This window comes from Mya arenaria, chromosome 3 (assembly GCF_026914265.1).
Source record: "Mya arenaria isolate MELC-2E11 chromosome 3, ASM2691426v1".
Classification (NCBI taxonomy): Eukaryota; Metazoa; Mollusca; class Bivalvia; order Myida; family Myidae; genus Mya; species Mya arenaria.
Genome location: NC_069124.1, coordinates 19,729,661 through 19,743,825, shown reverse-complemented (window position 1 = coordinate 19,743,825; position 14,165 = coordinate 19,729,661). Strand labels below are relative to the sequence as shown.

Below are 14,165 nucleotides of genomic sequence, written 5' to 3'. Positions count from 1 at the left end.
AGAGGGTCTACCGTGAGCTAGAGCAAAGGTTCATCAGACTGAAGAACCAGCTGCGAACTAGCGAAATAGACACCAAGACCTATGTTTATGGAGCTTCTAACTTAGTTAACCTAAAGTGAACGTGTACGAGTGTATCATTAATGTATTGCAATATATGTGTGACTAAATATTAAGATTAAATATATGTTTCAATTTTGCAACGGTCTTTACATATATGTGTCAAACATACAGCTCTGTATATGTGTTATGTTATAAAATTGAAGCACAGTATAGCAACTTTCGCCAATTACATCGCATCAACTGTATTGTTACAACTAGCGATGCATCACCCAATCTCAACCACAATTCCTGTAGGGAAATTAGCGTTTATGGCACTGGATCTTGATAAGATATTTGTTCATGTCTATGCCATCTTCCTGCTTTTATTTCAAATCCATGAGATGATACTCCTAATTTAACTATGTTAACGTTTGTCAAGTGAGATAATGAAAACAAGTAAACAAACACAATAAAACGAATGCTAAAACTATCAATAACATACATACACTATTTGAAACAAGAGAATTAAGATGAAGGTTAATTTGAAATGTTTAGATATACATTAAATAAAAAAGTGTACGCTCAAATATACCTACGGTATTCAGCCCTTTCTACCCGTGTATTTGTATATTGCTGTATATCATACCCGCCCCAGGCTATATGACGTATTTTTTGAAATCAGGATTTGACCTGGTTCACAATGGCCAATTGTCAAGGTCATAACCATCACGTCAAGGTCAACCAATAAATTAAAGTTGAAATAGGTATTGAAGGCAGGTAGTAATAACAAAATACATATTACAGGTCCGTTCTGTCAGATCTTTAGCAGGTTGAAACGATTCCAAAGACTATTCCAACCTTTGACGTCACATCGCGCGTATATTACAAATGCTTAATGCTGCTTCGTAGTGTAAACTGTTTTAAATGGGTTTAACATTTTTTTGAAAGCTGAGCCGCTGCTCTTTGTATCTTGTAAGGCTCCAGTAAGTTAATATTTTAATTTGTCAGCTACATTCTAGAATTAACCCCATGGTATATGTGTTGTACCATAAATTGGTTGTTAAACAGTTGGTAGAAGTATTCTTTAACCTTATACAAGTAGGTCAGACATCAACTGCAGGTAGAGAATTTTAAGGGGTATAGATGTCGGCCTTTGGCAACAGTTCAAATGCCCCTCCACCTCGGGACAAAAATTTTCACTATTACACACATAACTATGAAATAACTGTGTACTACGACTCGTCTTTCAGAGAAGGGCATTTGAAGTTATAGGCTCTATAGGTAGTGTTAAACCGGTTCAACCGTGCCTTAAGCTTGTAACTCCAAATAAGAGATGGCGTGTCTGTGTGTCTATTAGATTTCGGTAGCAGACGTTATGGAAACAAATAGTTTAGTCCTGTTAAGTAAAGATTAGACAACTAGTTTTGGTATTTAAGTTTGTTCAAACAATATTTGTCTAATCCTATGATTTGACGAACTGACCGTGTCCTATATGACATATATATCTATATATTGAAGAGATTCTATGATATACAGTCGTATCTATGTAATAGATAGATGACATGCAGTAAATTCTTAAAGATGCACTATTGCTCCCAAATAAGATTTAACAAATTTAATACAATTGTTTTAATATACCAAAAAGGATGAACAAATGTCGAAAACAATGATGCTTATGAAGGATACCGAGTTTAATTTGAAAGAAATGTGCAGAAAACACGGTATTGCTACCTTATGAGACGATAGTAGATCGCAGTAAATCATTTAGCATTCACCAATCATTTAAAAAAAAAATTGCGTTTTCAGCTATTAGATACACGGTTATAATATTGTTATTAGTAAATAATATTTTCCTTAAATTCGTTATTTATAAGTAGTTGAGGGTTTATCACTCAAAATGTATGTTTTTTATACATGTGAATGTATTGATTTTTAATAAGAGTGACACTTTAATTAATAAATATGGATGGAGTGAGCGTAGAGCAGCGACTAACTTGAAATACAACCTCATTGGCTAATACATTGATGGGGCAAAAGCTGACGCAGGGAGTGTGTATCGGATAAATGGCAGTAGACGGACCAATCGAAACTCCTCGGCTAGTATCAAACAGATATGGCTATATCGAAGCTTGCCGGAGATGGCCGAGTTGTTACGATTGTAGGCGGACCTTTAAACAACCACGAAAAGTGAAATTCTTAGTGATTTGTCAAATACTTTATGATTGTCTATTAACAATTTCATTGCTTTAAAATGTACGTCGGTTGTACTATAACAAAGAAAATATTGAGTGTCTGTGAAGTGTTTAGTTTTTACCCCAAAATTGCAACAAATGGCATATCTCAGCGCGCGAGGGTCGGGATGAACCTATCTTACACGAGTGGCTATGGTAGATGCTTTTTCTCCCACCTCAGTTAAAAATAATAAAGTAAACATGTGTTTTTTGCTGGAACTCTTTTGTGCTTAGTGAAAGTAACTGCGTATGGATATGCGATAATTCGTGGTTGTAATGGATATGCGCGCAGTGATTCCGATTATATTAATAGTCAAATCGGTCTTTAAATAGTCCTAAGGGGAGTGAAGCATTATTTCTTGAATTGTGCGTGAAAACTGTTTTATGGTGACATTCGAAGCGAGAAATAATAAAATAGCGTTCTAAATATTGCCACAAGACAAGGTTTCCATGATGCTACAAACGACAGTCTTCAACAAGGGAGGTAATTACAATGTGGTGACCATTAAAAGGAGTTCCATACGGGCATTTTAACTTCGCCCGTGGGCAAGATAAGAATATCTAGCATGGTTCAATTATTCGATCTACTTATCTGAGGTGGGAGAAAACATGGTCATGTACGTGACTATACAAGAAATAATGTTACACGCTTTGTATTTTTTAACTTAAAGGGATACAGTGTCACCTTCTTCTATTTTTAGACGGATCGGAATGGCGCCAACTGCTGAAAGATAACAACCAAGCTTCGATTGGATATCTAACCCGGAGCCCACTTTCACATGCTGGTTCAGATACGCGAAACATTCACTCGACTGTCATTGCTCGTCACGCGTGCCATACCGGAAGCAGGGCGTGGGGTTGTTTATATAATGTCATCAAATGTTTTCGATCCTCCATGTCTAAAGATTGTGTCCAATTTTACCCGAAAACTATTAGCGAAAACAATAAAAATTAATTGTGTTTTACATAATTCGGGATACCTGCTACTGCCGTAAGTTTTTTACTACATGTTTAAACAGTAATAATTTTGTATATAAGGTCGATTGTAACCACGGCCCCCAGGTCCAGGGAATAGCGGGGACTTTGACTTTCGGTCCAGCCAAGCCCGGTTAAAATCCCTGCACTGCGGGAACGAACTGGAAGTAAAATCCACGCCAAATGCCCCCGCACCCCAGGGACTCAAAGTATGGCTCATTCCCCGCTATATTTAATGCGAAGATAAAACCACCGCATTCACCCGGCAATGCGGAGTCACCGGAAAGGTAAAAACACGGCCCATTTCCCCGGCTATACTCGGTAAACATCCTGACCTGGGGGTCCGTGGTTACAATTGACTGGTGCATTATCAACACACACGTATGCGGGAAAGGTGGGGAAGCAAAGTGAACGAAGAAATATTATCCTGTTATGATCTGTTGAAATTCCGTTTTGCATTTATACGAAAACGTTTTCGATGATATAAATCTGAAATATGATTATCGTATGAATTATTTACGACTTAACTAAATTTTAGAAATAGATTTGTCAGGAGCCGTGTACTTTGTCAAAATATTCAACTCCGAGAATTCAGTTCATCAAGATTATAATTTTCAGAAAAAGTTCAGAGGGGGCGGGGGGGGCGAGGGGGGGGGGGGGGGCTTTAGAGAAAGTTCTAAGATGTGTGCTCTTTATATTTTGGGGGTCATGGTCTTTATTTGACATAAATTCTCCCAATTTTAAGAAAGGTATCTTTTAAAAACCTACCTGAATCGAAACCTATTATTTAAATATGTTGCCGTGTCCTTGACCAATAAGTCACGTGGGTTATCCACCATGACGAAGATGCTTCCTTGACATAATTAACGCATCCTGTCCCCTAGTGTCACTTGAGATAAAAACCTAGTTTGCCGTTTATTTGTAATGCGTTATCAGGTGCGCTGTCATGATCTAGTCAAGCTTTTGGCGACAACTGAACAAAAAATAATAATTTAAATAAAGATTTTCTATTGAAAAACACATTTCTTTTCTTTTTCATATTGTAAAAAAGAATTAATATAAGCGTTAATATAAAATGTTTCTTTCATAACGATAGCGCAACACTTTATAACCATCGATACTATAACCAATTATTGCATTGTATATTTTATAGTTGTTGGAAAGAAGGATCTTTATATTGTGTATAAGTTCAAGGTTTGTACATGTATTTGTTCATTCTGCTTTTATTCCCAAGTAAACACCAATGTAATGTCCTTAAAACGGACTAAATGGTTGTAAAATACCGCGTCGTTATCATTTTTCAGTTAAATGTCAATTCATGGAAAATACGTATACAATTATTAACTCTTTATAAATGAAAGCGAAAAATATAAAAGTGAAAATATACTTGAAAAACCGGAACAAACATTTTTGTCGCCACTTTGCTTCACAATTAGTCATAAATATACTAGTAAAGGCTACTGAGCCTCAAAACAGGCTGAACCCGGACAAAATTGATACAGAAATGAAACTTATGTTTTCTAAAAGTTCAATGTCTGTAGTGTCCATAAACATAAAGTTCCCAAAAGTTCCCGGCTGGGAAACTCTACAATTCAAGATGGCCGCCAAGATGGCCGCCATAATTTTGAAAAATACCAGTTATCATATAACTGCTTAAAGGTATTGCATTTTCTGGCTTTGAATGTTTATTTTTTTTATTGTCACTATTATATCTAAATTTATAGGAATAAGTCTTGTTATGGCATAGTTTCTATTTTTATTAAAATATTTAAAAAAATATATATACATATTTCTTTTTATTTTTCTCAAAATGATTATTTTTTTGTTTCGTTTTATTTAATTATTTATATCAAAATTGGCTAATAAAGCCTTTTAAATGCTCAACGAATTCGAAATGTGTAATTTTTGATTTTTTTTAGAACAGGTCTGAACTTACTGAAATTGAACACTAGCTAATACAAACGCATACTGAGCAGGGTGGGTGGGGAAGTGTTACAGGTTTTTCAATTATTAATCTTCATCTTATTCTATTGCACAACTTTTGATCATTTCATGTATCGTATCATAAAATACAGAAGTATGAAAAGTGTGCTACTGTAACGCAAACCTGTAGAATACCTTGTCATACACAAAGTATGTGTTTGCAATTCATGGCCGACAATGTGAACTATAATAAACGTATGGTCTGAATACCTTCCATGGTATGGAAATGATGATATCCATAACACCAGGGATGAAACTGAGCAGGAGAGTTCATAGAACCGATGTGACATCAGCGGACATAGCAGCATATGGGAAAGTTAAGATTTTCAAGGTCCCTATACATAGTAAACCAACCAATTTGCACCGCTGCCAGAATCAATGACAAGAGGAGTTACAACATTGACATGCTATGGAAATTGTCTAGGTTATTTTGACCAAGGACACCACAGTGGAATTGAGTGATGCAAATGGTTCATGCTGGATCACACCCTTAAGTTTCAACGGCAATATTTTTGCCAATGCTAGACATGGATACGAGTAATGAATCATGTATTTACTCCACACGGTCTTTTTGTCAAAGATTTGGCGACGACCTACAATGTTGATCCAATTATCACATTTGACCAGCCGTTGTGGTACAAAACACAATTGATAATAGCCCCACAGCCTCAAAGCAGTCCGATGTCACAGATTGTTTGTCGTCTTAGTGCACTGCATATCCAGATGAGTTTTCTTGGTACCATTGGAAAAGTTATGAATGACTCGGGAGTTGTTAGAGACTGTGTATGCAGAAAATGTAATGCGGATATAAACATGAAAGAAAGAATAACTGTCAAGCTATGGTGTATTATCTGGAATTGCTAGACGTTTTGAAAGGCGAACGTACTGATGACTGACTGCTTCACTTACAGTCCTTATTAGAAATGCTCCCATTTTTTGCAGCGACTGGTCACAATGCATATGCAAAATCTACTTACATTTACCTGAATAGGGATTTATCAACAACATATCCTCAAGTCTACAAGAATTTCATGGAAGGCATATATGGTGTTCAACATTCTGACAGAAACTGGGCTGGGTTATCTACGGACGTCATCATAGAATAGATGTTGATATGCAGTGTTAAAACAGTTGGTGGCTTGACAAGCTCAGAGGGCACAGTGGATCTTGTCCAGGCCAGCATGTTCAGAAATTAATGCAGGAATTAATCGGTCAGAAATGTGAGTAGATTGTGTTGCGAACAACACAATGAAACATGCTGGCAGTGAAACTGGAACATATAGGAGTGGATGCAGATTTTGATAATTGTGAACTAATCAAAGCCAAAACACACTGTTCTGTTGGTGACGACACTTATTTGTTAGTGTTACTGCGCTATTATTTTGAAGATCATGGTTTCTCAGTACATCTCAATAGTGAAGGTAGGAAAAAGAAATCAACAAACATTAAAACTGTTATACGTGCACTTTGGACAATATCTGAATTCACTATTGTAATATGAACAAAAGGGCTTTAAAATCAATCGCTTGATAGGTAAACAACGTAATTGTATCTATATGAATGCAACAAGGAATAAAAGATCACATGTATATTCGAAAGTTGTTCCCAAGTTAAATGTCTGCCTTTGTGATGCATACAGATTTAAAAATAAGCCCATACACAAATCGTACGCTTTGATACGGAACAGAACAGAACAGAACAGAATTTATTACACGTAAACTATACAGTTTTTGTCTTTCATATACATATTAAATATATTACAATTACCATTATACAATATACTGTGAAATATTAAATAAATATTATAATCAATCTAGGATGAACTGGAATTGTGAATCACAAATCTATCAAACTATAATAGTATACAGAACAGAAAAGAACATATTTTATTATACGTAAATATTACGTTTTTGTGTCAAGTTTTCATATAAATAAGGAGCAAGTATCAATTGCTTTGTGTTATTTTGTTGTTGACAGTTTGGAAAAGGTTTCAATGTCGTACCATGGAGTACCATGCGATCAAAATACAAATGTTTGTTTATAATGGTTGTATTTCATCAAACATATTTTATAGTTGTTTGTATACAATTATAATGAAGGCTGGTTCATTTTGATCACGTGACCATCCATGGTACAATACTGAAACCTATTTCAAACTGACGTCGCGTTTCCACGATTTTTGGGTCAGTTTATCGAAGTTCAATGTAATTGTGACCTTAAGAGTACCTTCAGCTGAAAATAGGTTTCAGATCAATATATGAGAATGTTTAGGCCAGGGACATTAAACGTAATATGTAGGTTCATCATGACTTCGAGACGAACTCTATTGATTTTGAGCCCAGTGGTTCAAAGGTCAAGGTCGTCGTAACTTTCAGTTGAAAATTGGTTTACATTTGATATCAGATTTACCGCCTTGGTAATTACTTTTATACAAACGCATTTACCGGCTTGGTAATATTACCACAGAATTTACCGGTGGTTTTACTTACCGAGGTAATTATTTACCATTGTTTATACCATTGGCTGCAAAAGAACATTTGTCTCACGGACCATAAACTTGGTACATTGAAGGATTGGTCATGATCAGCAGATGAACCTTATAGCTTTTGAGGTCAGTAGATATATGTCAAGGTCGTTATTGGCCAAGAGACCTCGCACTTGGTAGAGGTCCCTCAAACATAACCATCACTTTTTTGACGTCTTTTTTGTTCAAGGGTCAACGTCGTTGTGATCATGAGATCAAAATCCGCCTTTGTTCAAAAACTGGATAATGCTTGTATCTGTGTTCCTCAAACTTGGTATGCTGTGAACTGCATCATCCACATAGCGTACCGTCGTGAAACGTGTATTGAAAATCGGGCCCCAATATCACAAAAATACTTAAGTCAAATCTCAATCTCAATCTTAACTCATTTTAACAAATGAAAGTATAGTATGATGCAAAATCTTGCATGTTTTTAATTGTTTTGAAAACGTATTTTCTCATAAAATGTGTTTATAAAAAGATTTTGTCAATAGTTCAAAGAAAACTGATTCTAGAGCAAAATTATACTTGAGGATTTTTTATTAAGAAAACGGAATTGTACTCAAATACAGTTTGGGCTGTAGAATATATTTACCTTGGAATTCGACCAAAGGCTTATATCAGCATATTCATCGATAGAATGCACTTATAAAGTTGTAAAAAACATATATAATTTTTAATAAATTTTGATGTTATGTGGTAAAATGAGTTGAGACTGAGTTTGAGATTTACATTTGAAGTATTTTCGTGATATTGAGGCCAGGTTAAATTAGGTTGAGAGCAGTGTTAATTTAAAAGTTAACAACGATGAGGTTAACAAAGTTTTAACTTTAACAAAGATCTGAAGAATCGGATAAAATAAGATAGTATTGACTATTGTTCATATCCATCTGCCAACCATAAGCGTGTGCTTGTATTGGTCATGTTTATTTTTTCTTGTAATGGACGATTTTCGTCAATCATTAAACGACTGACTCCGGAAGTATGAATCGCGTTCTAGATTAAAGTGTTATCAGGATATATTTGCTTTTTTTGTATGACTCACTGTGAATTATTTCAATAAACAGTTATCGGCAAATAACATTTAATATTATTAACATTTTTATATCTCCCTGTTTAATATTTATCTCAATCGTTTAAAAGTTAATAATATAATATTATGTTTTTCATATAAATTCTATACATTATTGATAACTTAATTTACATTTGTATGTCTATGGATGTATAATGTGAAAATATCACGTAGCTTAAATGCACGTATTAAGGTACGAATTGCACGTATTAATCTATAGAATATTACATATCAAGCAATACTTTCTCTTATATTGATATTATTGATGCTAATCTTGATGTATACTTGACATTAGTAGAATCGCTTTATGCGTATCGTACAGTACTATTTGCAAAAACTGAACATGAAAATGTATCTTTAATGAACGATTTTGTTGACTGTATTGTAATAAAAGGAAGTTAAATATGAATGTTGATAAGACGAAAGTTCTTGTATTTGGTGATACAGTCAAATTTGGTTAAAGGGCCGCCTGTTTTAAAAGGTTTATGTGGCGGAAATTCCCAACCTGGATTAACCAGCCGCTTTGGCCTTTTACCAAAGGTAGCCACTTAATATAGGTTTGACTGAAGACCCAGACCAAACAGAGATATAATTGATAACATTTTGATAAAAAAACAAGTAGTTGAAACTTTTGTGTTACTTTTCCTAAAATGTCTTAATTTAGACAGCCAACTGAAATTATTTGACTATATGACTAAGTCCCCTAGAGTGCCTAGAGAAAGGAACATACATTACAGTATATAGCAGTGCAATGAAATAGAGGACTATATTGTTAAGTGTATGTTTGTACAAGTATATACAATTATAATTTTGATTCGTTATGTTAAGTTATGAGCTGAAACATTCATGCAATATTTGAAACTAATATATATAGGATGTTTGTTGATTTTAGTGTAAGATCGTATTTTATTTCACGAGTGTCATAGAAAAGCATATTTTTACGAGTGGCGAAACCACGAATAAAAATATTGTTGTTGTTTTCTATGGCCAAAAGTAAAATAACATTCGATCCTACACTGAGATACAAAAAGTGTTTCTTTTATGCTAATTTTGGGGTATTTTTTTTCTGAATACCCCTTTTTAAAAAGAGTGTTTGTTACGCCGCTACCCTTGGAACGCCCCTCACGCAATTTCGACAGCTGATGACGTAGACTCTGCCATTTCTATTTCCGGCTCATGGAGAAATATAGTTATTTTCATTGTTTATCATTCACTCGTGTTCCAGAGCAAACATTTCATAATAATCCATCAATGAACTTTTATGAATGCATCTGTGTGTCAAATGTTAACAGGTTATGCATGAAAGTATTTTTTAATTGGAATGGGAATGACGACAGAACATTATAACAAAACGCATATATTATAATCGGACATCAGTTGCAAAATGAATCATACCGCACCAAGTACATGTTAGCAACATCATTATAAAATTATGCGTAATTACCGGAAGTTATATAAGCAAAATCGATTTTGGACAACCACTATCGATTGTCGCCGACAAACATTTTTAGGCACGATTTATCGATTGTACTCGATAATCGTTTCATTATTTATGGTCAGTATGTCTCTTTTTCAATGCATATGAACAAACTATAGTTTAATTGTAAATAACGGCAACAAATGACTTTTATTCCGAGTTTGAAATGGTGAAAAACAGTGTAAAGCACACACTACAAACACTGTTTATTTCTTTCCGTGTGAATGTTTCAATATGTTTAGTAATGGGAAATCATTTGAGTCAATGTTTATACGGGTATTAGCTCGGTTTTATCGCAAAACTCTACTTTTACGGATGCTTTTGTGTTTAGAATACATATTGTGCACAGCGCCATGCAGATATGGGCTTAGATAAACCTGAGCGAACACGTTATATAAAACCTTTTGGGACGTGTATTAAGCATAAAAATAATAATCTACATTCACGTTATGGAAGCAAGAACTAAAATGAGCTCATTATACAAAATTTGGAATACATGAACAATAGCAAGTGACAGAAAGTGATCTATGCGAGTATCATCGTGCCCACAAGAACAAATTATAAGTGAATTCGCAGTCCACCTTTAAACGCAAATGCAGCTTTTACATGTACGTGTAGCTACACAAGTACATTTACACGCCGTGTCTAGCAACTCATCTATTGTCGGCATGTGCGTGCGTGCGTGGACTTGTGCGTTAATCAACTGAATTACACGAATGGGCGTTGATATCCGGTTTTGTTGCCTTTGTTACAATGTTTATTGCTTATCTATTTCAGAATCAAGATGCCAGAGAACAAGATATACCAAATTAACCTGCAGGAGCTTATTGAAAAATATGCATGGGACTGTTTTCAAGACGATATGGGGTTTATAAGGGGCATTTTCAACAGAAAGCCTAAATTTTACTTCGACATACGCTGGGGATACCTCGATTTCTCACACAGGACTGAGAGTAAAGAGAGACCGGTGACCGGAAAAGTGAATCAGAGAAACGTGGAGTTGTATTATTCGGAGTACGAGAATAAAACCAACACAAAACAGAGCTACACGTTTTCAACATCAAGGGAGACTACTGCGACTACTAGGATTGAGCTGCAGGAGAACTACACTATTGGTGCTGAAACTAATTTGGAAGTGGATCTAGCGGGTATTGTTAAGTTTGGGGGTGGAGTGAATGGGTCCTTGTCGGTGACTGAAACCAAAGGCCAAGAGTTTACCGAGACTCTCACTTGGAATATCGATACAAACGTTGTGGTCCCGCGCTGGAATCGCGCCCGTGCAACGTTGTTCGTTTATGAACAACCCTCAATACTTGACTTCACTGTAACTACGACCCTTTCATTGCCAAAGACATCTCTACCAGTTTCTATAAGACGAAAACGAGATGACAAAATCGTGAAGACGTACTACATTATGAACCTTAACGCAATATTCGCCGAATTCAATAAAAAGCATATTAAGAAAGATGAAAGCACACCTATAAAAATTGAGACAAGGCCGGTAGAAGGGAGTTCGATAGATGAAGTTATAGCTGTGATTACTTCCCGTGGCACGTGTAAAAATGTCTCTTGGAAAAACCAGCATGTGCGAGTACAGTGTACGCCGATAGAGAGTGCATTCGCCGAAAATGAGATGGAGCAATGCGAACTGTTGGAAGATGACTGACAACGAGAATAGTAATGTTATCATCACAGAAAATACTTTGATTACAGATACATAGAAAATAATGAGAAAATAATAGTTTTATATCACTATTGTTTTGAAACGTGCAATCGTTCAAGGCTAAAAAGAATGTTCTCATGCAAATACATCTAAATTGTCAAACAAGTTTAAATCGTTGAAACATGGCTAAGTACTTTGACAATTTTTCGGTTTGAAGCAGTTCTGGTATGGAATAGTCTACCAAACGAATAACGTACAACCACAGACTTCAAAGAGTTCTAAAGACTGATCATTACTGAGTGGTTGCAGATGTTCTATCAGAGCGTAGCTTACCCCCTATTCATGTGGATTCATAATTGTGCTAGTGGGTCCGGGAGCATTTTTTAAAACAACGGTGCAATCTGGTGCATTCTGGGCGTTCTCAGGTGCTTTATTTAGTACTGAAAAATGGACAGTTTTAGGATCATGTAATCAAGTACGCATACTGCAACATTGGCTGTTTTTGTCAGAATCATATGGATTCAGCCGCGTACTCGCGTATAGGCAGCTGCGCGCCTGTCTCAACCACTGTTTTGTTGTTTAACACTTTGCGTATGTCCAAGCTTTATTCATTGTTCCACCGTTTCCTTAGTTTGTTATTCTACAATTGCTTGTAGAGCCAATAGCTTGTATAGCTGTCTTTCCTGTATTATCTGCATGCCTAGAGTGGTTTAGTTTTAAAATGTACCTTTTCATGTTTCTATTTTTATGTTTTATATTTCATGTTTGTAAAACAACAATTTTATTTTTCTTATCTTTTTAATATGCTTATGGATGCCATTTAGTTTTAGTTTAATTGAGTTTATGTGTGATATGCATGCCTAGTATAGTTCAATCGAAAGCATGCCTTTTAGTTCGCTCCACACTTTTATAATATAGTATTTACTCGTATATACTATTTGTATACATTTTCTATTATATTTTACAAACATATTTATATATCTTTTAAGATCTGTATAATTATTATAAAACATTGATAGATACGGTAATCTAGCGACATACCGCAAACCGTCATGATTTTATTCGCACCTACAACTCGATCTACAGTTCGACAAAAAGAGCAAAGTAAATGTGTGAAATTCGACCACAGGGACTGAAATAGGGGCTCGGCATAGCGAAAAAATCAAGACAAAAAAATCGACATAAGCAGAATTATTTCACTGTATTTCATTGTATGTTATTTTTGTAACAACATAAATGCTAATAAAACTTATGTCATGTAATGTTATATAGAATAAGTAGGAATAAATTCAGGACATTTAGTCGTTCTTCTGTCGGTGTTTGTATCTGTCCTACCCATGCTGCACTTAAAACTTCTCTCGCCCACCGTGGCATCGTCACATCATATCCCTACTGCATTAAGTACTTCTCCAAGCCACTGTGGCATCGTTATGTTATATACATACTGCATTTAGTACTTCTCCCACCCACTGTGGCATCGTTATATCATAATATCCACAGTGCATATAGTACTAATCCGGCCTACTGTGGCATCGTTATATCATATCCATTCTGCAACTAGTACTACTCCGGCCCACTGTGGCGTCGTTATATCATATCCATATTGCATATAGTACTACTCCGGCCCACTGTGGCATCGTTGTATCATATCCATACTGCATTTAGTACTACTCCGGCCCAATGTGACATCGTTATATCATATCCATAGTACATATAGTACTACTCCGGCCCAATGTGGCATCGTTGTATCATATCCATACTGCATTTAGTACTACTCCTACCTACTGTGACATCCTTATATCATATCCATATTGCTTATAGTACTACTCCGGCCCAATGTGGCGTCGTTATATCATATCCATATTGCATATAGTACTACTCCTACCCACTGTGGCATCGTTGTATCATATCCATATTGCATATAGTACTACTCCGGCCCACTGTGGCATCGTTGTATCATATCCATAGTTCATATAGTACTACTCCGGCCCACTGTGGCATCATTGTATCATATCTATACTGCATATAGTACTACTCCGGCCCACTGTGGCATCGTTGTATCATATCCATACTGCATTTAGTACTACTCCGGCCCAATGTGGCATCGTTGTATCATATCCATATTGCATATAGTACTACTCCGGCCCACTGTGACATCGTTATAACATATCCATAGTGCATATAGTACTACTCCCTCTCAC

At 35.6% G+C, this 14,165-nt stretch overlaps 1 protein-coding gene across 1 annotated transcript; it reads left to right on the top strand.

Moving 5' to 3' along the window:
- The first annotated feature begins 4,301 nt into the window (after positions 1 to 4,301).
- LOC128229121 (uncharacterized) lies at positions 4,302 to 13,038 on the top strand. The gene is made up of 2 exons (XM_052940809.1): positions 4,302 to 4,439; positions 11,079 to 13,038. The coding sequence occupies exon 2, from the start codon at positions 11,086 to 11,088 to the stop codon at positions 11,965 to 11,967; it is 882 nt and encodes a 293-aa protein (XP_052796769.1). The 5' UTR covers positions 4,302 to 4,439; positions 11,079 to 11,085; the 3' UTR covers positions 11,968 to 13,038.
- Positions 13,039 to 14,165: the final 1,127 nt, after the last annotated feature.

Excerpts from the sequence above, each read along its gene's own strand:
- LOC128229121 (XM_052940809.1), top strand. The coding sequence starts at position 11,086 with ATGCCAGAGAACAAGATATACCAAATTAACCTGCAGGAGCTTATTGAA.